This window comes from Lissotriton helveticus, chromosome 5_1, assembly GCF_964261635.1.
Source record: "Lissotriton helveticus chromosome 5_1, aLisHel1.1, whole genome shotgun sequence".
NCBI lineage: Eukaryota > Metazoa > Chordata > Amphibia > Caudata > Salamandridae > Lissotriton > Lissotriton helveticus.
This window is the reverse complement of record NC_136065.1, coordinates 56,382,592-56,407,311: the sequence shown is the minus strand read 5'-3', so window position 1 is coordinate 56,407,311 and position 24,720 is coordinate 56,382,592. Positions and strand designations below refer to the sequence as shown.

Sequence of the window (24,720 nt, the reverse complement as noted above, 5' to 3'; positions counted from 1 at the left end):
GAGAGTAGGGCCCACATGCATCATTGTCAATTGCATTCGCAACGGTGCGAATCGCAATTTTCGGCCGTTTGCGAATGCAATTGACAAAATTGGGATGCATCATGTTTTTCGCAATTTTAGGAATCGCAATCATGTTAAAGAATCTATATACCATTCCTCTCCGGTACCGGGAATCTGTACACCAATCCTCTCCGGTACCAAGAATCTATATAGCATTCCTCTCCGGTACCAAGCATCTGTATACCAATCTTCTCCGGTACCGGGAATCTATATACCATTCCTCTCCGGTACCAAGAATCTATATACCATTCCTCTATGGTACCAAGACTCTATATACCATTCCTCTCCGGTACCAATAATTTATATACCATTCCTCTATGGTACCAAGACTCTATATACCATTCCTCTCCGGTACAAAGACTCTATATACCATTCCTCTCCGGTACCAAGAATCTATATACCATTCCTCTCCGGTACCAAGAATCTATATACCATTCCTCTCCGGTACCAATAATCTATATACCATTCCTCTCCGGTACCAAGAATCTATATACCATTCCTCTCCGGTACCAAGACTCTATATACCATTCCTCTCCGGTACCAAGAATCTATATACCATTCCTCTATGGTACCAAGACTCTATATACCATTCCTCTATGGTACCAAGAATCTATATACCATTCCTCTCTGGTACCAAGAATCTATATACCATTCCTCTATGGTACAAAGACTCTATATACCATTCCTCTCCGGTACCAATAATCTATATACCATTCCTCTATGGTACCAAGACTCTATATATCATTCCTCTCCGGTACCAAGACTCTATATACCATTCCTCTCCGGTACCAAGAATCTATATACCATTCCTCTCCGGTACCAAGAATCTATATACCATTCCTCTCCGGTACCAATAATCTATATACCATTCCTCTCCGGTACCAAGACTCCATATACCATTCCTCTATGGTACCAAGAATCTATATACCATTCCTCTCCGGTACCAATAATCTATATACCATTCCTCTCCGGTACCAAGACTCTATATACCATTCCTCTCCGGTACCAAGAATCTATATACCATTCCTCTATGGAACCAAGACTCTATATACCATTCCTCTCCGGTACCAAGAATCTATATACCATTCCTCTCCGGTACCAAGACTCTATATACCATTCCTCTCCGGTACCAAGAATCTATATACCATTCCTCTATGGTACCAAGACTCTATATACCATTCCTCTCCGGTACCAATAATCTATATACCAATCCTCTATGGTACCAAGACTCTATATATCATTCCTCTCCGGTACCAAGACTCTATATACCATTCCTCTCCGGTACCAAGAATCTATATACCATTCCTCTCCGGTACCAAGAATCTTTATACCATTCCTCTCCGGTACCAAGAATCTATATACCATTCCTCTCCGGTACCAAGAATCTATATACCATTCCTCTCCGGTACCAAGAATCTATATACCATTCCTCTCCGGTACCAATAATCTATATACCATTCCTCTCCGGTACCAATAATCTATATACCATTCCTCTCCGGTACCAATAATCTATATACCATTCCTCTCCGGTACCAAGAATCTATATACCATTCCTCTCCGGTACCAAGAATCTATATACCATTCCTCTCCGGTACCAAGACTCTATATACCATTCCTCTCCGGTACCAAGAATCTATATACCATTCCTCTCCGGTACCAAGAATCTATATACCATTCCTCTCCGGTACCAATAATCTATATACCATTCCTCTCCGGTACCTAGAATCTATATACCATTCCTCTCCGGTACCAAGAATCTATATACCATTCCTCTCCTCCGGTACCAAGAATCTATATACCATTCCTCTCCGGTACCAAGAATCTATATACCATTCCTCTCCGGTACCAATAATCTATATACCATTCCTCTCCGGTACCAAGAATCTATATACCATTCCTCTCCGGTACCAAGAATCTATATACCATTCCTCTCCGGTACCAAGAATCTATATACCATTCCTCTCCGGTACCAAGAATCTTTATACCATTCCTCTATGGTACCAAGAATCTATATACCATTCCTCTCCGGTACCAATAATCTATATACCATTCCTCTCCGGTACCAATAATCTATATACCATTCCTCTCTCGGTATCAAGAATCTATATACCATTCCTCTCCAGTACCAAGAATCTATATACCATTCCTCTCCGGTACCAAGAATCTATATACCATTCCTCTCCAGTACCAAGAATCTATATACCATTCCTCTCCGGTACCAAGAATCTATATACCATTCCTCTCCGGTACCAAGAATCTATATACCATTCCTCTCCGGTACCAATAATCTATATACCATTCCTCTCCGGTACCAAGAATCTATATACCATTCCTCTCCAGTACCAAGAATCTATATACCATTCCTCTCCGGTACCAATAATCTATATACCATTCCTCTCCGGTACCAATAATCTATATACCATTCCTCTCCGGTACAAAGAATCTATATACCATTCCTCTCCAGTACCAAGAATCTATATACCATTCCTCTCCGGTACCAAGAATCTATATACCATTCCTCTCCAGTATCAAAAATCTATATACCATTCCTCTATGGTACCAAGAATCTATATACCATTCTTCTCCGGTACCAATAATCTATATACCATTCCTCTCCGGTACCAATAATCTATATACCATTCCTCTCCGGTACCAATAATCTATATACCATTCCTCTCCGGTACCAAGAATCTATATACCATTCCTCTCCGGTACCAAGAATCTATATACCATTCCTCTCCAGTACCAATAATCTATATACCATTCCTCTCCGGTACCAATAATCTATATACCATTCCTCTCCCGTACCAAGAATCTATATACCATTCCTCTCCGGTACCAAGAATCTATATACCATTCCTCTCCGGTACCAAGAATCTATATACCATTCCTCTATGGTACCAAGAATCTATATACCATTCCTCTCCGGTACCAATAATCTATATACCATTCCTCTCCGGTACCAATAATCTATATACCATTCCTCTCCGGTACCAATAATCTATATACCATTCCTCTCCGGTACCAAGAATCTATATACCATTCCTCTCCGGTACCAAGAATCTATATACCATTCCTCTCCGGTACCAAGAATCTATATATCATTCCTCTCCGGTACCAAGAATCTATATACCATTCCTCTCCGGTACCAATAATCTATATACCATTCCTCTCCGGTACCAAGAATCTATATACCATTCCTCTCCGGTACCAAGAATCTATATACCATTCCTCTCCGGTACCAAGAATCTATATACCATTCCTCTCCGGTACCAAGAATCTATATATCATTCCTCTCCAGTACCAAGAATCTATATACCATTCTTCTCCGGTACCAAGAATCTATATATCATTCCTCTCCGGTACCAAGAATCTATATACCATTCCTCTCCGGTACCAATAATCTATATACCATTCCTCTCCGGTACCAATAATCTATATACCATTCCTCTCCGGTACAAAGAATCTATATACCATTCCTCTCCGGTACCAAGAATCTATATACCATTCCTCTCCAGTACCAAGAATCTATATACCATTCCTCATTGGTACCAAGAATCTATATACCATTCCTCTCCAGTTCCACTTTTCCCTCTTCTGAGCACTACCCATATAGGGGAGAGGTCTGATAATCCCCAGGCCTCTTGTGTGACAACTATGCTTCTGGGAGTAGTCGATTCTTGAGAAGCTGTTGTGTGCTTCTGAGTACACGGTACACTGCCTTTTCATGAAGCTATGAAACAGCTGAAGATGTTATCTTTATTACATATTCATTTTTAGCCCCTTTTACCCGAAGGTCAATTCTCAAAATCCAAGATTTCGGTTTTATTCAGAGTCTGAAGATATCTGACCTGTTTACCAGTTGCAATAACTTATGATTTCATTACACCTTTATTGAAAGACGTTTGGCTCCACAATGGTTTCACGCATAAAGAATGGAAACTATTGTGCAAATAAACCAGGAATGAATATAAGAACCCTGGGACCACATTACAACTGGAGAACATAAAGGAAGTCAGTGGAGACAACCAATGGCCCTTGTGGAATTCTGGGGCCTGAGAATAAAACGTGTGACATGTTTTACAGAAGAACTTGATAACAGAGGCGGGTAGTTTAACTAGTGAAAGATAAAAACACACCTTAGGTGGGGGCGGGACTATGAGCAGTTCACTAATGCACATCAGGGAATCACTGATTGCACGGCGTCACTTGCTATTATTATCCTTGTACCCACTGGCACATGCTCAGCAACCCTGGCACGAGCACCCTTTTAAGTACTGCATCCCAAGCTTCTCACAGAGGAGCAGGGATCTCACTCCTAACCTGCCATAAACCTCTTGATTCCTTTCCAGCTCTGGGCTCCAAGCCGCACATCCATCTGGAAGACTTGCAGGATGGAGGAATCGCGGTTGTGTGTGAATCTGCGGGCTGGTACCCTGAGCCAGAAGCACAGTGGAGAGATGACAGCGGGAATAACATACCATCAACCACTGAAGTGAAGGCTGTGGGTGGCAAACGCCTGTTTCATGTTAAGGTGACTTATATCTTCAGTGGTCCTCCCGGCGCCCTGTCCTGCTGCATCCGAACCCCCCTCCTGAGTGAGTGGAAGCAATCTACAGTCCATGTAACAGGTGAGAACCTGGACACACTGCATGCGTTGTAAAAGTAAAAATATTGTATATTTTATTTTTTATTTTTCTAGGAGTAAGAATGCCCATAGCATTTCAACCAGAAACGTTTACTAGAGTACTAATGATAGTACATAGATGAGATGGGTGGGTAGTTACCCTTAAGCCACTGAAAAGATTTGCTACATATGTTCAGGCCATATTGCCTGAACATCCCAGTGAAAGACAGACAGATACACATTCCACAAATACATGTGTTGCTATTAAGACATCCAGGTGTGAAAAGTACATATTTACTGCAGTGTGGGGTAGAATTCTGCCTTCTTCTTGAACTCTGGGAGAGAGGACCTTCTGCTGCTTTCTGGTGGCAGAGCTGCAGTGAAGCAGGGGTAGACGAGGAAAAGACTGGAAGTGGAAGGTCGTGGATAGTGGCTTAAGGGCCATTACCAGATTAGGGTCGGGGTTGTCCCTCCCTCTCCGGTCCCCTCATCCCTTCCTCCTAGCCTCCCATCACCCTTCGCCCTCCTCTCTCTCCTTTCAGTGTCGTCCCCACCCATGACCCTTCCTCCCCTTCTCTTTCATTCGTCACCCTCTATGCTCTCCTCCCCTCCAGTCTTTTCATCTTCGCTCTAGTCTTCACCACATTCTTCCTCTCATTGTTTCCATTTCCTGCTCATTGTGACACCTCTTTGTGCTGCTGATAAGTAAAGCGCATCTATAGTTCTTGGTGCTCATGTGCTATATACAAATGTAGGCAATAGGGGGCCCCACAGTTCTCTCTTTTAAATATGTCCAGCAGTAGCTTGTACTTTCTCAGTTTTTAGCTTAGAGCCAGCAGCTTAGTGGCAATATGATGAGGTGGGAGTGTGCTTGGTTCACGTTTGAAACTTAAGAGGTTCTTTAGAATTTGGCAGACATGAGACATATTTGATATTGTGCTGATGGTGCCATGTTAGTTATAAAATATCTCATTTGAATGGATGGGCTGGAATCAACCCCAACATTTGTGGCAGAGGAGGTGATGTTTGTTGAGGAAAATGAGTAGAGTCCGTTACAGAGGTGGGGCTGATGAAGAGTTAATGTTCAGGACCTTAAGACTAGTCAATTCCTAATGTGTACTGAAGAGTTATACATATGAAGGCGATGCACCATAAATCGATGCTTTGAAACTAGTGTTTTTGGACAAGGACTACTAGGAAACTGGACTATATGGCCATCACAACCCATGAGTACATTGGTGGTCCAAGGCAACAGGTTTAATCTGCGTCTCTACCATAGACGACTAGGGTTACACCTTGAGGACTTGGCAGAGGACATTCTTGCAAATGCAATGACCGCAGCAGAAGAAGCCTACAACACAAGAGTATGCACCATCATTGATTTGTCATGCTCAAATCAAGGCCTGATGCCTAGACCTGTCTAAGGATAGACTGCTTTAGCTTCCTCCAAGATGGTCCATGGCATGGCTGTTGTTTTTGCACATTGTGAACTCCAATGTTAGGAGGTGGGTTGCTACAGAGGATGGAGGACACAGCGTGTCCCTCCTCGGCTGAGACAATCCTGGCGGGGGTGGGGAGGGTGCATGACTTCCAGCACATGTTCTGATGAGAGGTGCTTAACAACCCCTTAGGACTTGGTCATTTAAACAATGATGGCTTTAGTTTGTCCGACAGTCCTCTGTGTTTTGTCATGTGAGTGTGGTAATCGTTATACTGAGTGTAGACCTAAGTATATGTAGTATAATTTTTTTCCTGTAATTTCAGGAAAATTCCTCAAGGGGGCTAAAACATTTTGGCCTGGAATCGTGCATAACTTTTCTGAGCGAACATTACTTGTGGTGCCACTGGAGACAGGTTCCAGCAGAAAATGTGACTCCAAAAGGAATTTTCTTCATGAACCAGCCTTGCGGAAAAATTGATGTGAAATTTAATGTTAAGCGAAATGGAGAAACTTTTGCAAACGTCATGTGATTCGGGCATTCTTCACAATTATGTCCATATATAAAAAATCATGCACAGGTCTAGCTAAGGATTTTTTCAACTATCATTAGACTGTTTTCTGGTGTCATTGTTGAGTTGTGTAGATCTACAAGGATCTCACATCTATGGCATAAGAAGCGTACTATCTTGAAGGCCCACCATATGTCCATCTGTCTCTGTGACATGGTGTTGATATTTTTTCCATCTCTTCAAGGGCAGTCACCAGCCCAAGGTTAATTTGAATGACTTGTAGGTCTGAAGAATGGCTGCAACCCATCCTCCACCACCACACTGGTAAGACCCTGGAAACTGGTTATCTTGTTATTGAAACCTTGGATCTTTTCTCCCTCCTCAGAGGAAACATTAACAGCCTGGAACTGTCTGTCTTTGACGTAGCAGACATGCCAGTACTTTTGGCAATGAGCAATCATTCCTGCTGTCGCTTATTCTTTTGACTGTGTTGGCGCTTCTTGTGGCAGCAATGGAGTCTACCCGTCATCATGGCACGGCGCGTTTGTTCATTGTTTGAGTGACATCAGGTGCTGCGTCGTCAGCTGTGTGGCTGCGCCTAGCCAGAAATATCTCGTTATAAGCACCCTGTGATCCAGTGTGGGCGACCCTCTTACCAATAGTCATCCGTGGACCTTTCTTAGTCGACTGAGGATAAAGGCGTTACCTCGGATTCAACACAGTTAATTTACAGTGTAACCCATTTGGTCACACGAGGAGGATCAGGAAGCAGAGAATAAGGTTAAAGAGTCTCTCTCTCATTTCAACATGAGTAAAGTCTAAAGTCACTAATCTCAGGTCTGAACCAATAAACGTTCGGAAATTTAAGGGGATTTTAAAAAATGCATAAAAATAAGGAAATGCAGGAAGGTGTCAGATTTGCAGAAGCTCACTCAAGAGTCTTCTAGGGGACAGGGGAACAAGTGTTCAAAGGAGAAGCATAGAGTCTGAACCTCTCACCGTCCAGGGGAAAGTGACCTAACGTATCAATTAGATTACTCTGCGGAACACAGAGGTGGGGCAGAGGGGCGGACCTGCAGCTGTATTAGAAGATCCAGAGCCCCTGCTCCTGTGGGTCAATCAAAGACTCAAACATTGGGCTTCTGTTCTTAATGAGGGAGAAAGAGAATTCTAAACAGGTGTGTCTAGACCAGGATCATGAGACAGCCGACTAGACTGCCTCATGTTGCCCTCACCCCCTCCCACCCCCTCCTCCCCCCCAGGGGCTGTCAAGCTTCATCATAGGGCAGCGCTCCTCGTTGACCGGCACTGAAATGCCCTATGAGTCCCCATCGCCCTTTCCATTTCCACGTTATAATCAGCAAAATTTGCAGATTTTCCCAGAGCAGACCTGGGAACGACCTTGTTCTTGGCTGCCTTTCTTGCTAACCTTGGTTATCAGAAGCTTTCCGTTGGTGCTTTGGTTTCCATGTTCCTAGTCAAGGTCCTTTTCTCAGGCTCTCTCTCTATCACTAATACAGTATTGTATCTATTCCCAAACTCACAAACCGTATGAATGAACCTGCAAGGAACAGACGCGAGCAGAAATGGGAAAGCGGCATCTCATGTAGAAAGGATTACAGGCCCAGTGAGGGCAAGTTAGCATAGGAAATCAATGGTACGCAATGAATATGCGTGTGTAAGTGCAACTTACAAGTAAAAGAAGACGTGAGTACATTAGATCCATGTTACACTTTCATAAAGTAAAATAACTCTACAAATACAAGTATAAATGTGACTAAGAACTGCATTATAAATGCATATGCAATACATTAGTACACACATTATATTATCTTTCTCATTTCAATGATAAACAATCTTTTGGAATAAAAGGGTGGCTTTATCACATATCCTAATACTGCAGTCCATGTTATTAGGATTAAGGCACACAAAGTATATGAATCTCTATCTCTATAGTGAATGCACTTTAGTAATACATGTAAGTGCAACACTTTACTTTAAGAATATTAGGGCACACAGAGTACATGTGCTAAAGGCACATAAATGTTGCAAATTTATGATGTGTAAGGGTGGAGCCAAAATTATGGTGGTCCAATTGCATCTACGAACCAGTGACTGGAAGAGTCAAGTTGTGTATCTGTCTCTCTCTCTCACTCTCTCTCCTGCACTATCTCTCTCACTTTCCCTCTCCATCTCTCTCTGTCTTACTTTCCTTCTCCCTCTCTCTTTCTCTCTCTCTCTCTCTTTGTCTTACTTTCTCTCTCTCTTTCTCTCTTTCTAACGTTACCTCTCCATCTCTCTGTGTCTCTCCCTCTCTCTTGTTCTCCCGCTCGCTCTCTTTCCCTCTCTCTCTTCCTCTCTCTCTCTCTCTCTCTCTCCCCCTCACCTCTTCTCACCCCCCTCTCTCTCTTTCCTTCTCCCTCTCTCATCCATTCCCATGCCTTTCGTGGTAGTATTACCTTCAGCTCCAGCTGACATTGTTCGCTGGTGTAAAGTTCACCCCACGGCGCGAGGTGGATTACCATCGAACTCCCTTCGTGACCAAGATCTGACGTCAGATGATCATGTGGGTAAACGTGACCCTGCTCTGCGCTGTTCGTCGATGCACGAAGCGAAAGCGCGAAGCTCACTTTTCTTGGTTTGTGCAGGTGACGTCATCCTCGCAGTGTGACGCAAAGTCCCTCTGCCAGGCAGTGTCTCGCTGTGCAGTTTTGTAAATCTGTGCCTCTGTGATCCAGGAGCAGTGTTATTGCCGTAACCCTTTGTAGGACGAGGGTGGCGGGGGCTGGAGCCAGGCTCGGGGGGCACAGCTGTCCCTGCAGGGTGGTGCTTCTCAGGCTCTGCTTTGGTTTCAATCCATTGATGGAGGGAGAAGAGTCCATTGTATTATCAGCAGCAGCACTGGGGGCTGTCCGGAGCTCTCAGCTCAGCCAGGTCTGAAGGTTGTGGTGAGAGGAGCACAGGGCTGATATACAACAAGCATTTACAATACAACGGTTTCGCCTTTGTAAAAGTTAGAGCTATTGGCATTGTAAATGACAAATTTTGTATTTATGTGTTGGTTTTGAAAACATATAAATAAATGGCATTGTCATTTACATTGCCATTAGCTTAATCTCTCGCAATGTGAGACCTATTGTACCCTACGGACGAGCTCAGCAGACAGTAATTACTACCACACACACACCCACCCAGAGCCACACACACACACCCAGAGCCAAACACACACACACACACACACAGCCACACACACACCCAAACACCCAGTGCCACACACACACACACACACCCAGAGCCACACACACCCAGAGCCACACACACACACACACACCCAGAGCCACACACACCCAGAGCCACACACACACCCACACACACCCAGAGCCACACACACCCACACACCCAGAGCTACACACACACCCACACACCGAGCCACACACATACCCAGAGCCACACACACACTCAGAGCCACACACCCACACACCCAGAGCCACACACACCCAGAGCCACACACACACACACACACACACACACACCCACCTCAGCTACCAATCCCAAAATTAGAGGAACCGTTTGCAACCACGTGTCCTGGAGGCGACAGGAAAAGTGGTGTTTATCTGATATTCCAGTATTGATTGAAATAGGTTTCCAGATTTCATCCCTATCTCGCCATACCAGTGTAATCTCACCGGTGACTAACTGCACCTCAAGAAAGCCTACTGCCACCCAAGGCCGTCACTCCCGGCAAGCCTCATCCCAGCATATCCTCCTCTCCTGCCAAGGGAATAGTGAAAAACATCTTCTGTGTATCGTGCAGCGGTACATCTGGTACAATAACGAAGCTTTTGTAGTGATTGACAAGTTCTTGAGAGTATGCCAGTAACTAAGTGAGAAAATGCATTCGCTGAAGATGTCTGTTTACAGTCAACCCCAAAACATTTAAAATCCGGAGGGGTTAACTCCGTATTTAATCTTTGTGAGGATGATACAAGGAAGAACAGGTCGCATTGGAAGCCAGAGTACCTGTCCTCTATGAGTCGGTGTTACATTTAGAAATCAAGAACGCAATTTGAAGGGTAATGCTGACATTCGTTGTGTGGAAAGAGTAACTCGTTAAAGAGCAGGTCGCCGCGTACGGAGGTCAGAGCCGTCCGTGGCAGGAAGCGACCGAGTGCCCTCCGCCAAGATCTAGGTTTCCAGGGACCAACCTCCTCCATGGCGTGAACGCCGGCGGTCTGTGGGTGCTGCAAGAACAGGTCAGAGGCAGGGACAGACACAAAATGGAGCGCAAGGTGGGCATTCCTTCTCGTGGATTCCGCCACTAGCCCAGCTGTCCCTCCCCTCCCGCCAGGGCTCGGCCTCAGCGCGGTGCTTGGCTGGACAGTTGCCAGGTCAGTAGCCCACAGCCACCGCTAGAGTCCTGGGCGTAGTGACGCGCCCCTCGGCAGCGTCACGCATCGCTCTATACTACAGGGTCTCTATGAATGTTTGTTGTTGTGGTGAGTCGAGTCAATTCTGGGTAGCAATATTTCAAGTTTGACGGCGGGGGAGGGGTACTCGTGTCAGCTTTTCATGATGGGAAGAGTCTCGGGTGGAACCGTTTCGTTGGGGGCGGCTCAGAGAATTCCATACGCAAGGGCAGAGGTTTATTACAACCAGCCCGCACTTCACAGTCGGGGGGGCTGTTACATTTGCACTCCAGGCCTCGGCGTAGTTGTGATTGTTACAGTCCTGCGCTTTAGGGTTGCAACATCGAAGCACTGGGAGTCGAAGGGGTGGGATGACACGAGGCATCGCTGGGAATGCAGGATCGTTACGCCCAGTATTAGAGCAGGCGGGGTAGTGGATTGTCAGCCCAGAACTCAAGCATGGGGTGGAGGGTTCGTTGCTGAACTTGCTGTCGATCACTACAGATCTGGTCTTTGGCACTGGCGGGACCCGCCTAGAGCTGCCAATGCACCGGTACTATGACATCGCACTTGTTACCACAGTACGAGAGCAGTTACTACAGCCCCGCATGGGATGACCGCTGCCTACCACAGCCGTCTGCTTCTGGCTGGCGAATGACCCTACAATCAGCACCCTACAATTATTTATTTATGTATGCGGTTTTTTTTATAGCGCGGCGGACTTTACCCGAAGGTGTCAGAGCACTCAATGATTCCAACATTGTATGCTGCCTCCTTAAACAGATGCCTCTTCACCCCTGAAGCACTCTCTCAACACCCCCGCCTCCGCTATTAGTACCCCACATCAAACTTTTAACCCACCCTTCTAAGATTCACCAATCACACAAAGAATTAGCTGCAGCTCTACTTGGCAGCCCCGGTGGGCAGTACTTCAGGCACCCCCACATTCCATTGAGCGAGAGCACGACAGCTCCCTTTTCAGAAAGACATTCACTGTAAGGATGGAATAAACCCTGCCACCACCCCCTTTCCAAAGGAACACCCCAGAAAATCTCGCGGGAATCTACAATAAACAAGAAAACGGTCTCAGACTGATGAGATGGACCCTGGGATGCGGAACTCGGACGGGCACACGGACAGCGGGAGGAGGGACGGGCACACGGACAGTGAGAGGGGGGACGGGCACACGGACAGTGGGAGGGGGGGCGGGAACGGGCTCAAAATACACATGACCATCAGCACACAGCGCGTTTGTGGACAGTTTAGTTAGTTAACGGACGGTAATGGTATGCCATTAGAGAGAAAGAAAGATGTGCCTCTTTAGCACACATATGGAGACCACTTGGAAAGCCCTCCCAAACTGTGTTTATCTCACACGTGATTCGCTAACCACAGTGCACAGCAGTGAAACTAAACCGCATGCAACTCACTAGAACGGTCCTTTAAAAGTAGGCATGTAGTCTGTCATATGCATTTCACAAATGACCCAAAAAAATGACAATCACTAGACACGTACTGTAATACAAAGCGCAGCACATTGCACTCCTTAACCAACAACATAAAATTTACTATTCAAGGGGAATTGATAACTGCAATCAATGATGTTAGATTCTAATGTAATCATAACTACACAGATTCTTGGGAGGAACCAATGAGGTGGTTTCCTGTCTCCTTTTTTCTTAAAAAATGGGGATTTTTAGACATGCTCTTTACGGTACAGTTAATTGGAAACAAGATCACAGACAAGCAGACACGTAAAAATAAAGCACGCCTGCGGTCCGTGCAGTGTATAAAAAACCAGTGAACTTCGGAATACAGAACCTTCACGCAAAACAAGGTTTGGGAGTTGCCAATTTAACCAAAGATTTAAACATCCAATAGACAAGGAGCACACCTAAGGGGAAAGGGTGTTCCATCATTGCAGTGTCTGTGTGCGAATCAGTTCTCAGAGGTGACGCTGCAGCCTCTAGTCGGTGGAACGCCGCCGTGTGCAAGGCAGTGTTTGTTTCATTATGTCTCAAGGGCAACATGCCTGCATGGCTCTGTCTGGCCCCGGGCTGATACGGTTTGGCGGAGCCTGGCTCTGAGCGGGCTGCAGATTGCTCGCCGCAGAATCTCTATGTGCCCTTTGAAGGCTGGTCGGGTATTGCAAACCACCTCGGGCTAGTCAAGCCGGACTGCGCGTAGTACATGCCAAGAGGGTGCCTGGATTTTGTCGCGAGGATGCCTGCCCAGATAAACAACGTATTCACTGCATTTATAGGATGCAGGAAAGCGATAGGACAGGCGGTAGGTAACAATAGCTCTGAAGTATCTCTGGGCTAGCTGTACATTGGTCGGCAGCTGCCTGCACCAGAATGTACTCTACACTGCATCCCAAGGTGTCCCTTTAAAGAAGAGGGGAAGGACTGCTCCTCCTGTATTCTTTTGCAATGGTTGGAGGAAAGCTCCCGGCACCGAGATTGTAGTGTGCATACTCCAAAGCTCGGCGGACGGAAAGTAGGGTTTCCGGCTCACTGCGCATGCCTTGAGGCAGGCTTTCTCTGTGTTCACAGAGAGCTTCCGGCTCTCTGCGCATGCTCCCGTGCTTATTTCGCAATGATTTATGCAATGGCATCCCGAGGGATGCTCTAAAAAGGTGGACTTTGTTTTGAAGACCCTGCTTCTCCAGGGGCTTACTCTAGGCAAAGAACAAAGAAAGGTGAGACAAGGGAAATATATGTTGATGAAGAACGACGCCACAGCTAATAATATACATATATTAAAGCATCACAGAACAGTAATTAATATACGGACAGCGGGAGGGGGGACGGGCGCACGGACAGCGGGAGGGGGGACGGGCACACGGACAGCGGGAGGGGGAACGGGCACACGGACAGCGGGAGGGGGGCGGGAACGGGCTCACGGACAGCGGGAGGGGGGCGGGAACGGACAGCGGGACATCGCGCAACCCACCCCTGCAAAGGACACTTCCAAAATGGCGAAAACAAAGCTTTAAAAAAAATAATAATAAAATTCTCGGGAACGCCCACGAATCTGCTCCGGCTATGACGGACAGATCTCTGTTCCAATGGCTAGCCTCCATTTATGGAGCTAGCCAATGGAACAGAGAAGCGGTGACCAAGCCACATACTGTTCTCATTAGATTTCGCCTACGCAAAACGCTGCTTGCGCAGCTTTCGACAGGCAAAACCTAAAAAGGAACCATTCATACATACCTGGTCCCAGTTCTCTTCAAACAACCTTATTCAGGCCTTTGAACAGGATGCGGACTCCTATATGCAACTGGCCCTGTCCTCTACTGCTGCTGTCAAGTCACAGGTTGGGAGTTCATAACTGTTTGTGTATTGGTTTTTAACAATTCTTTTCAATCTGCCCAAAGTTTGAGTAAACCATGTGTTATTAGGTCCCAACACAACATCAAGTTTGACAGTTCCTTTAGGTAAGAGGAATGGTGCAAGCTAGAAGCATTTGTTTTGTATATGTACAATGATTTGAACACACAGACATGCGACTGGAACTATTCTCGTACAGTTCACTAAATAGCGAATCAGAATAAACAACTTATTTGTAATGGATATTTGAATGTTAAACAGAAGTAGTACCTAGTAGAGTTTCGAGTTAAAACAACCATTGTCAAAGCCAGTTGCTCTCGCCTATCCATGAGCGATTAGCTTTGTCAGTGTATGTTAGACATATTACAAAGCAGCGCGGCAGCTGTGCAGCATTGTAAAAATTATTCTTAAAAGGAGCTATGATGCAAATCAATTTTTTTCTCTAATGCTAATGGGGGCGAGCAACACGGACATTAGAAGGGAGGGAGAAAAGGAACGAACAACACTGACAATGAAAGGGAGGGAGGGTGATAGGGCAATAAGGCAAAAAAAAACTCTACAATGTAGCCAGCCCTAGCTGTGTCACAGGGATTTATTTACTTATGACAGGTGGGAGGTGGTTACTATGGACAACTGGAGGGTAAAGAGTGGGAAGGGAAGAAGCAACACGGACAAGGGCGGGAAGGAAAAGGAACAGACAACATGGATAATGAGGATAGAGGAGGGAAGAAGCAACATGGACAGTGGGGGGTGGGAGGCAAAAAACGACATGGACAAGGATGACAGGCGAAGAGGAAAAAAAATCATAAAAATAGTACTTCCATCGCAACTAGATCAGTGGAAGGTCCGCAGTCAAGCTGAGGCAATCAGCACTTGTTCCATGCTCCAGCTGAAAGCATAGGAAGTGAAGCCGGCATCAGCTGCCCAATTGGAAGACAGTGAAGCCAACAAATGGTAATTAATATAGCCTTATAGTATACCGGCTATTAAAAGCCTGCTGAATCGTTAAAGGCCCTCGCCGAAGCGGGACTTTAATTGCCGGTATAGCCCGCTACGAAGGGCTATAAGGCTATTAGAACATTCTGCCACTAGAGGGCAGAATGTTTTAACAAATTAAACAAAGGGTTTTCGAAGCTCGAGGGGATATAAATCCCCTCGAGCATCCAGAAGCCTTTGCAGAACATTGCAATGTTGCTCTGCGGGCCTTTACCGGCTCGTAGAAGCAGGGAGCACTCCATTGTCTGCAATGGTTCTCCCAACATTCCAATGTTCTAATGTTATGTACAATTTCTCTTGCAAGCTAGAGTGCATGCAACGCATGTGCCATCTCAAGCAAAGGCAACACCTAAAAACGAGAGTGTTCTTCTTTTTGTTCTTTGTAAATTTTAACACAAAGTCAGCAGAGTTTGATTAATAGAGTTTTTGAGCACTCAGTAGTTTCCACCTAATTAACTTTTTCTTTTGAGTTTAGAAAGCTTTATTGAAACATTCAAAAGAGCAGGTTACAGAATTATAATAGTAATCATAAAAACAGTCACAGAGGATAATAGACAAAAGTGTACCATAATAAATGAACATTTTTACTTAAATTTTTTAAAGATTAGAGAGGGGATGAAAGAAGAGAGAGAAGGAAAGAGGAGAAAGAAAGGGAAAAAAGAAAAAGGAAGAAAGAAGATAAAGGGTATCAACAACCTTATCAAATATTCTAATAAAAAGTTCCATCAATAAGCAATATAAAATTGCAATAACAATATATTGTCAGTAAAGTATGAACAGTTGTAAAGGAATAAACGCAGGACTCACGCCGGCTGAAAAACATAATTACTATCTTTGCTATGTAATGCTATGTAATGCTGAGGAGGCTATGTAATCGGTAAGGGGAGACCAAAAGACTTCTTTTCGAAGAAGTTGCTGTGAGGTAGCTACAGAAGCTCTATCAAGCCTGTGATGATGGCATAGAAGATTTCACCAAGCAGCAAAAGAAACCTTGGAGGCGTCTTTCCAATTGGATGTAATTACTTGGACAAATCAACAAATGAGCCCAATTTGCTAGCACCCAGCCAAGGGAACGCACCTTTAGTTCGCATCCGTGACACCGCATGCTGTCACAACGCGGTCGTTATAACGACCGCGATGTGACAACGCATACCATTACTCCGCAGTCGTTACAACGACATGCGGAGGAGGGGGAGAAGGTGTTGGATTTAAAATCCAACACCTTCCCTAAAGTCCGCACTGACTGGAGTTGGAATAGTACATTTTACTATTCCAACATCCAGCGCCCCCCCTCCGCAAGTTGTTGTAACGACCTGCGGAGTAATGGTATGTGTTGTCACAACGCGGTCGTTGTTACAACCACATTGTGACAGCATGCGGAAAAAAGGTATGCAAAATAAAGAGGGTTATTCCCAAGCCAATGTATGGAATTACTGACCAGAAATATTGAGTAGGTATCAAAAGGGAAACTAGTGGAGCAAATGGAGGCGATTGATTTACATACTTTTGTCCAGAAAATAAAAATAGTAGAGGAAAGAAAAAAGGAATGTATATATGTGCCAGGTGTATTCTTACAGGACCAACAATTAGGAGATTAGTCAGAACTGAATTTGGAGACAGCTAGTAGGGTTAAAGTAATCTCTGATAAAAATAATAGAGAGTTTGAGTGGTGCTAGCATTGCATGAAGTGTGTTGAATCCGAGCCCAAATAGAATTCCCTGTGTGTACAGAAAGAGTACGTCGTAAATCTGTTTCCCATAAAAGTAAAATATTTCTTTTCAGGAGAGTGGGTAGAGAAAAAGAAGATATTTATATATGTGGGAAACCCGGACAGAAGGGGAAGTAGGGAATGGTTCTAACAAAGGGTCAGATGAAGAGGAGGGAGACTCGGAGATAAGAGAAAACTGTTGAGTTAAACTCAACCTTAAAGATTCAAACTTATGGAGGGAAGTGACCAGCAGACCAAACTTAGATTGAATTTCCTGGAAAGAAAAAAACTGCATATTCTGCATTAGGTGTTTAACCAGAATAATCTCTTTGGCAATCCAGTCCCTCCAGAAAATAGTAAAATTAGACATTTTAATGGACTTATTATGCCAGATAGAGGAGTCCAGGAATGTTTGTAAAGGTGAATGCGATTTCGAAAGAACCGGATAAAGGGTCGATATGAGTTGTGGAATAGTAGGGGATTGAAAAGAGCGAGAAGAATGAGTAAAATTAGCTATTGAGGAAAAGGGAAGTGGGTGATTAACGGACTCCTCCAATTTATACCATACGGATAGAGGTGGGTCATCCAGAGAAGAGAGATAATGCAGAACCTGACGGATTAAAAAGGAGGAATGGTATTGACGGATATTGGGAAAGTTAACCCCACCCCTATCTTTAGGGGCAAGCTTTCCGGTTATTCCAAAGGAATTTACTCAGAATGCCGTTAAGATTTTTAAAGAATTTTAGAGGAAGTCGTACTGGCAACATAAACAAATAAAAATTAATTACTGGAAGCATCATCATCTTAGAGTTATCCAGCCTGCCCCACCGAGACAGAAATAAAGGAGACCATTTCTCTGCCATGCCATATATCTTTAGTAGTACACCATCCAAATTGAGTTGAACTGTTTTGGCAACTGAAGAAGAATATTTTATCCCCAGACAAGTATTGCAATTGGTATTCCATTTGAAATCTGTCCCTTCGAACATACTTCTTAGACAGTGTTCATTGGATGGGAGGATTTCAGATTTAGAAAAGTTTAATTTATAGCTGGACAGGGCAGCATAAGAAGATGAAACATCAATAAAAGCAGGTAAAGAAGTAGAAGGATCAGAAAGATATAACCAAATATCGTCTACATAAGCAGTGAACTTGACTTCAATAGATTTATGTGTAAAGCCCCGAAAAGCAGAAGAATATCTTAAGGAGCGAAGAAATGAGTGCCTGGTTGAAGAGTAAAGTAGGGAGATTGAAATCCATTAACATAATCCGAGTAAGTAGGAGAATATAACAAAGCGATAAGAGATAAAATAACAGGGCCAAAGCCATGCCACCTAAGTGTGCGCATCATAAAAAGCCAGTGAATGTGGTCAAAGGCCTTCTCTGCATCTAGGGTGATAGCCGCATCAGGAGAGCAACTTTTAGAAGCAAGATGTATAATATTTAAAACAGTTCTAGAATTATCTGCAGTTGTTCTACCCTTGACAAACCCTGTCTGTTCATAACCAATCAAATCAGGAGTAACTTTATTATTACGAAAAACGAGAACCTAAGCAAAGATCTTGCAGTCTAAATTATTTAAATAAATAGGGCGATAGTTAGCACAAGAAGGGGGGTCCTTGCCCTTCTTAGGAATTAAACAAATCATACCTTCAAGAAAGAAGCCATGAGCCTCTTTGCGAGAAATAACTTGTTGGAATGGAGATAAAAGGTGAGGAAGAAGAGTCTGGGAAAAACATGAGTAAAATTCAGCGGTGAAACCATCCGGACCTGGGGATTTATCCTTTGGTAATAGAGCGAGGGCTGAATTGAGTTCAGAAAGTTAATTTTCTAATATGGAGCAATCAGAAGAGGAAGAGGAACGAGGAGGTAGCACATCAAAAAAAGAATCCAATTCATCATCAGAAGGAGAAGATTCCGGGGTGTTTAGCGTCTTATAAAATCTGTAAAACAATTTAGTATTTCTTCGTCCCTATCATCAGTAATTTAACTATTTTAGATCTTTGGGATTTTACCTTCAAGTAGTTTGCAAGTAACTTACCAGCTCTGTTGCGACCACCATAAAATTCAGAGTTAACCTAAATTAGGGCCCCAGAAACCTCCTCAGTCGATTATATATTAAAACAAAGTTTAGCTTGAATTAATTTCTTAAGCGTATTTTCACTATTAAAAGTAAAGTAGCCGTGTTCAAGATGCTTAATGGAGGCTAATAAGGAAACAGAGTCCTTGATACATTGTTTCTTTTTAACTGCAACATAGTCAATAATGAATCCTCTGGCTGTCGCCTTGAAGGCATCCCAGATTGTGTGGAAAGGGATATCAGGGTTGGGTTCCTAAGAAGGAAATCTAGCAAAAACTCTTTAAAACGTTACAGAAAATTATGGTCCTTAAGTAAGTAATTATTAAAACGCCATCTGCGCAGCTTGGATGGATCGGAAGGGAGATCTAAATTAATCAAAACCAGGGCATGGTTGGGAATTAGATTAGACCCAATATCAGTCTTGATTAGGTTAGGAAGGAGATGGGGACTCAAAAAAATATGGTATATTCTAGATGAAGAGTTATAAGTAGGAGAATAAAAAGTGTATTCTATGGTGACCAGATGAAATAACCTCCAAGCATCCACCAATCCCCTAGAGCGAATTGTACTCTTGAAAGATTTTTGCATTTTGTTGGGAATGTATCTAGTGTTGGACCATCTATCCGTGAAAGGGTCCATGATTTGATTGCAGTCCACACCCACAAGTAGATTAGCGTCAGGACATGAATGAAGACTATGTGACATGTTCAGCCAAAATTGTGAATTGACACCAGTAGGGCCATATATATTAGGAAGGGAGATAGGGGAACGATTTATAGTGAGATGTAGAAGAAGCTATCTCCCGTCAACGTCCCTCTCCTCCTTCTCTAAAGCAAGAGAGAGGGACTTATGAAATAAAGTAACCACTCCATTTTTCCTGTCTTTAGCTGGGGAACAGCAAACACGGCCCACCCATTTCTTTTTATTTGAAGTCTGTTTTTTTTTAATTTGAAGTCTGTTTTTATTTCACCCCCTAGGTTGGGAGTACGCAAAAAAGGTGACACATACACGGCGATAAGCCTACAACCCCACAGGGGCCGGCCGCGTCAGAGGAAAAGCAGTAAAATAACAGGAGAATCGTGGATACTTCCTAACCTTATACCCAGCGTTCCGCCTACAACCCAATAGGGCCGGCCGCGTCTGAAAATAAAGAAATCTTTCGGGCATGTCAAAAGGTCACTGCTAATAAAACCTGGCCTCTAGGGCCGAGTACAGACCAAGAACTAGAACTGATAGAACTACCGGACCAGAGCGGTCCGAATTACAACCAAGAGCCTAGAAGGAGGCAACAGAGCACAAAAGGTAACAGAAGAGAAGAAAAGAAAAGAATCAGAGAAGAGGAAAGAAAAGACCTAGAGGACAGCTAAGGGACCAGAGGGGTACGAATCCTCACAGGTCTCACCGATAACAGGAACACCCGCCGTGTGACACAGTTCGGACCCCAGGGCTATTATACCAGAGGCCTGCGTGAGGTAGGGGGAAGCACAGCGTCGTCCACTAAATGTAACGCCCTAAGTTTAGGGGGCATGTTTCGCGCATGTGCTGTTTTGCACAAATAGGACACCAGAGGCTGCCATACCGCCTTGAAGTGTGTGTTGCGAGACTGCAGTCTAGCTGAGAGTAATTCCATGGTAAGGACATGCCCGAGTCTCACAAACCACGCAGCAATGGGGGGCGCCTCCGTCTTCTTCCAGTATAAAGCAATGAGTTGTCTGGCAGAGCCCAGCATTTGTAGCGCTATGGTCCAATCACTCCGGGTCAATGCTAACAAATTTGCAGGTTTGACTCCCAGCAATAGTGTACTAGCGGCATCAGGCAGAGGAAACCCCAGGACCCCCCTAATGTGACTCAAAACCTCCTTCCAGAAGACGGCTATCAAGGGGCAGGTCCACCAGATATGTAGGAAATCTCCAGGTGCAGCCCGGCATCTCCAGCAGTCAGGAGAAGAGGATGGGAACATTTTATGCAAGCGTTGGGGCGTGTAGTACCACTGGGTCATCTTTTTATATGCGTTTTCTTGTTGCGGGATACTACGGTATACATTAGGAATATCGTGCCACAGACGAAGCCACTGCTCCGGTGTAATATCGGCTCCAAACATCGTGTGCCACCGCTGTTGATAGGTCTGCGAAGGCGGTACATGAGGGTGCTGCAGGATCTGGTATATCTTGGAGATCAAGCCCTTAGTTTCGGTACAAGAACGGGCTAGTCTCTCGAACGGGGTGAAATCTCGGGTGGCCCCGGGGTATGTTGCATCTGTCAGGGCCCAGTGTCGCAACTGGATATATTGCATCTCAGCTTCTGGTGGGAGGCGAAATTCCTCCCTGCAGTGAGCGAAAGACTTCAGGGTGCCGCCGTCAAAGAGGTCTGTAAGGACCCTGCAATCACCCTGAGTCCACCCACGAAAGGCTCTAGTACGGAAGGCCGGCGGAAACCACGGGTTCCCCTCAATAGGGGTGTGCGTGGATGGAAAAGTCGTGAGACCTCTACGCACCGCCACTCTGTCCCATATTTCCAAAACCGGTTTAGTGGGCATCGCCAAGTAGGCGCTCGGGGATCGCCCTGTCTTATGGTTCCACGCCAAGTCCCAGATGGTGTGACCAGTTACCGCCCTATCCATGTGGAGCCACCCCTTTTCACTTTCTCTGGTGCCCCACTCAATCACGAAGCGTAAATGGGCGGCCCAGTAATAATCCACCAAGTTAGGACATGCCAGCCCTCTGCGGTCTCGCGGCGCCATAAGGAGTACCTGGGAGAAGCGTGGTCGCTTCCCTCCCCAGATGAAACTGGTTAGCTCTCCTTGCAAACTCCGAATACTATGTAAGGGGATGGGTGTAGGCAAACACTGGAACAAGTAAAGAAGTTTGGGCAGGATGGACATCTTTACCGCATTGAGTCTACCCAACCATGATGGCATCAACGATTTCCATCTCCGCAGGTCGTCAAGGACCAACCCTGCGACAATCTTTCCAATTGACTTACGACCAACCATCTAATGAAGGAGTCAGGTGTAAGCCAAGGTATCGAATGTGGTGTTCCGTCCAGCGATACGGGCAGATCCGCTCCAGCGGGGGGACTTCGTGTTTGGGGATGGTAAGGTTGAGTGCCCAGGACTTGCTGTGATTAATTTTCAGGCCAGAGACACGCTCAAAGAGGCAAAGCGTAGAGTGGACCGCAGGTAAGGACTCTCGGGGTTTACTGAGGGTAAGAATGAGATCGTCCGCATAGAGCGCCACTTTATGGTCCTGTCCCCCCAGAGGGATGCCATGAATGTCCGGAGCACGACGGATCATATCCGCCAGAGGTTCAATCACCAGGGCGAACAGTAAAGGTGAGAGCGGGCAGCCCTGCCTAGTCCCTCTCCCTATACTAAACGGTTCCGTTAGCTGTCCATTCACGCGGACCCTGGCCATTGGCGCAACATCGGGCACCATAATTCTAGTGATCATCTTTGGGCCAAGTCCCATCCTGTAGAGGACCGCCCGGAAGAACGACCAGTCCACCCGGTCAAACGCTTTTTCAGCGTCCAATGAGAGGAGGCAGGCCGGGATCTCTCAGTGGTGCGCCTTCCCCACCAGATGGGCCACCCTCCGCACGTTATCAGCTCCCTGACGGCCGCAAATGAATCCCACCTGATCTGGGTCAATCAAGTCAGGCATATCAGGGTCCAGTCGCTTTGCCAGCACTTTGGTGTGTATTTTAAAATCGGTGTTTAGTAGAGCTATCGGGCGGTACGACGAACATAACGTGGGGTCTTTCCCAGGCTTCAAGATTAAGGCAATTTCCGCCATTCCCATATCCGGAGAAGGACCCAGGTCGTCCGTGAAAGAGTTGAAGAGCCGGAGAAGATATGGCCCCTGCTGAGCCTGAAACATGCGATAGAAGGAGAGCGGAAGCCCATCCGGACCCGGCGCTTTCCCCAGGTGAAGCTCACGAAGAGCCGAGGTCACCTCCTCCAGTGTTATCGACTCCTCCAGGAGTTCTGCAAATTTGGGGTGCAATGCCGTCCCCCATACCGCTCCAGGACTTCCTCCACCCCTTCAGGAGGCGGCGTCTCCGCAGCGTACAGTGAAGCATAGTAATCCCGGAAAGCCTGACATTTATCCGTAGCCGCCGTAGCCCTGGACCCGTTAGGTAGCTGAACATTCGCTATGTGAGACTTAGCAGCTCTGACCCGTAGTCTCCTCGCTAAGAGTCTCCCAACCTTGTCTCCCCCTTCAAAATGTGTCTGTTTTAAAGCCATAAGGGAGCCTTCCGCCCTATTCACACGCAACAACCGCAGTTGGCCGCGAAGATTCGCTAGGTGGCGTCTCGTTTGCAAAGTAGTGCCGCCCTGATCTTGCGCTTCCGCCTTCCTTAGGTCTTGCACTAGGCCATCCTCCACCGCTCGCACCTCTCGCGTTCTCGCAATCTCAAGGGATGTAATATGGCCCGGGATCGTGGCCTTAAAGGCGTCCCAGGCCACCGGGAAAGGTGTCTCAGGTAAGTCATTGCTCTCAAAATAGAAGGTAATGGCCTCACGGATGTCTTCAACACTTGCTGCGTCCCGGAGGATGCTTGGCGGCAGGAACCGTCTCCTCTCTCTGGGAGGGCCCACATCCGGGTCTCGAAGGAGCAGCTCCACATGAGCATGGTCTGAGATTGAGATGTCGGACATCTCCACTCCCCTCACATCCCGGACGAGGTCGTGCGACACAAACACATAGTCGATGCGGGAGTATGAGCGGTGAGCACTCGAATAAAACGAGTACTCACGTTTATCCGGTGAGAAATAGCGCCACGCATCGAACAGCCCTAAGTCCCCGATCTGCTTGCGAAGCGCCAGAGACATTGCTCCAGCCCCACTGAAGGAGCCCTCGCTCCGGTCCACCTTTGGGCACCATACCATATTCAAATCCCCTCCCAGAATCAGCGAAGGGCTGCCCTGTGGCATCTGATCTCGCAGGAGATCCCGGAGGAAGCGGTCCTGAGCCTGGTTGGGGACGTATACGTTACACAAGGTTAATCGGCGACGTCCCACCTCAACACTCACCCTGAGAAAGCGGCCATGGCCACTTCGGAAGGGCCTGCTCTCCTCCCGCCTGATGCCAGCCCTGCACAAAATCGCTACCCCTGCTGTTTTCGTATCCGCCGCTGCCCAGAACTGAAGAGGGTACCGAGGGTGAGCCATGCGCCCAGTGTCAGCCTGTAGGAGGTGGGTCTCCTGCAAGAAGATGATGTCCGGACTGTGATGTAGGAGATAGTGCCAGACCTGTTTGCGCTTGTTGGGCGAATTAAGACCCTTCACGTTGAGGGTCATGACCTTCATAGAGCTAGCCACATTCATAGCATTAGCAATACCAAGATATCACAGAGGCGAACATGATCCACACAGCAATCACACCATTCGCAGCGCAACCCCCCCAAATCCATGGCTGTACATCCCCACCTACCATCTGCAGTCTACCTCCTCTCCCCAGTTCCCCATAAGAAGAAAGGAAAAGAGAGAAGAAGAGCAGCAAGAAACCAAGAGAGGTAGAAAGAGACAGTAAGGGAACGAAGAGCCACAAGGGCCATCC

The 24,720-nt window shown here is 46.0% G+C and overlaps 1 protein-coding gene across 1 annotated transcript in view; it reads left to right on the top strand.

The window, feature by feature from the left end:
* Positions 1-24,720, top strand: part of LOC144752380 (butyrophilin subfamily 1 member A1-like) — a 373,692-nt gene that overhangs the window by 1,005 nt on the left and 347,967 nt on the right. Inside the window, exon 3 of the mRNA XM_078640315.1 lies at positions 4,413-4,691. Within this exon, the coding sequence (XP_078496441.1) occupies positions 4,413-4,691 (279 nt within the window). The remainder of the gene's footprint in view (positions 1-4,412; positions 4,692-24,720) is intronic.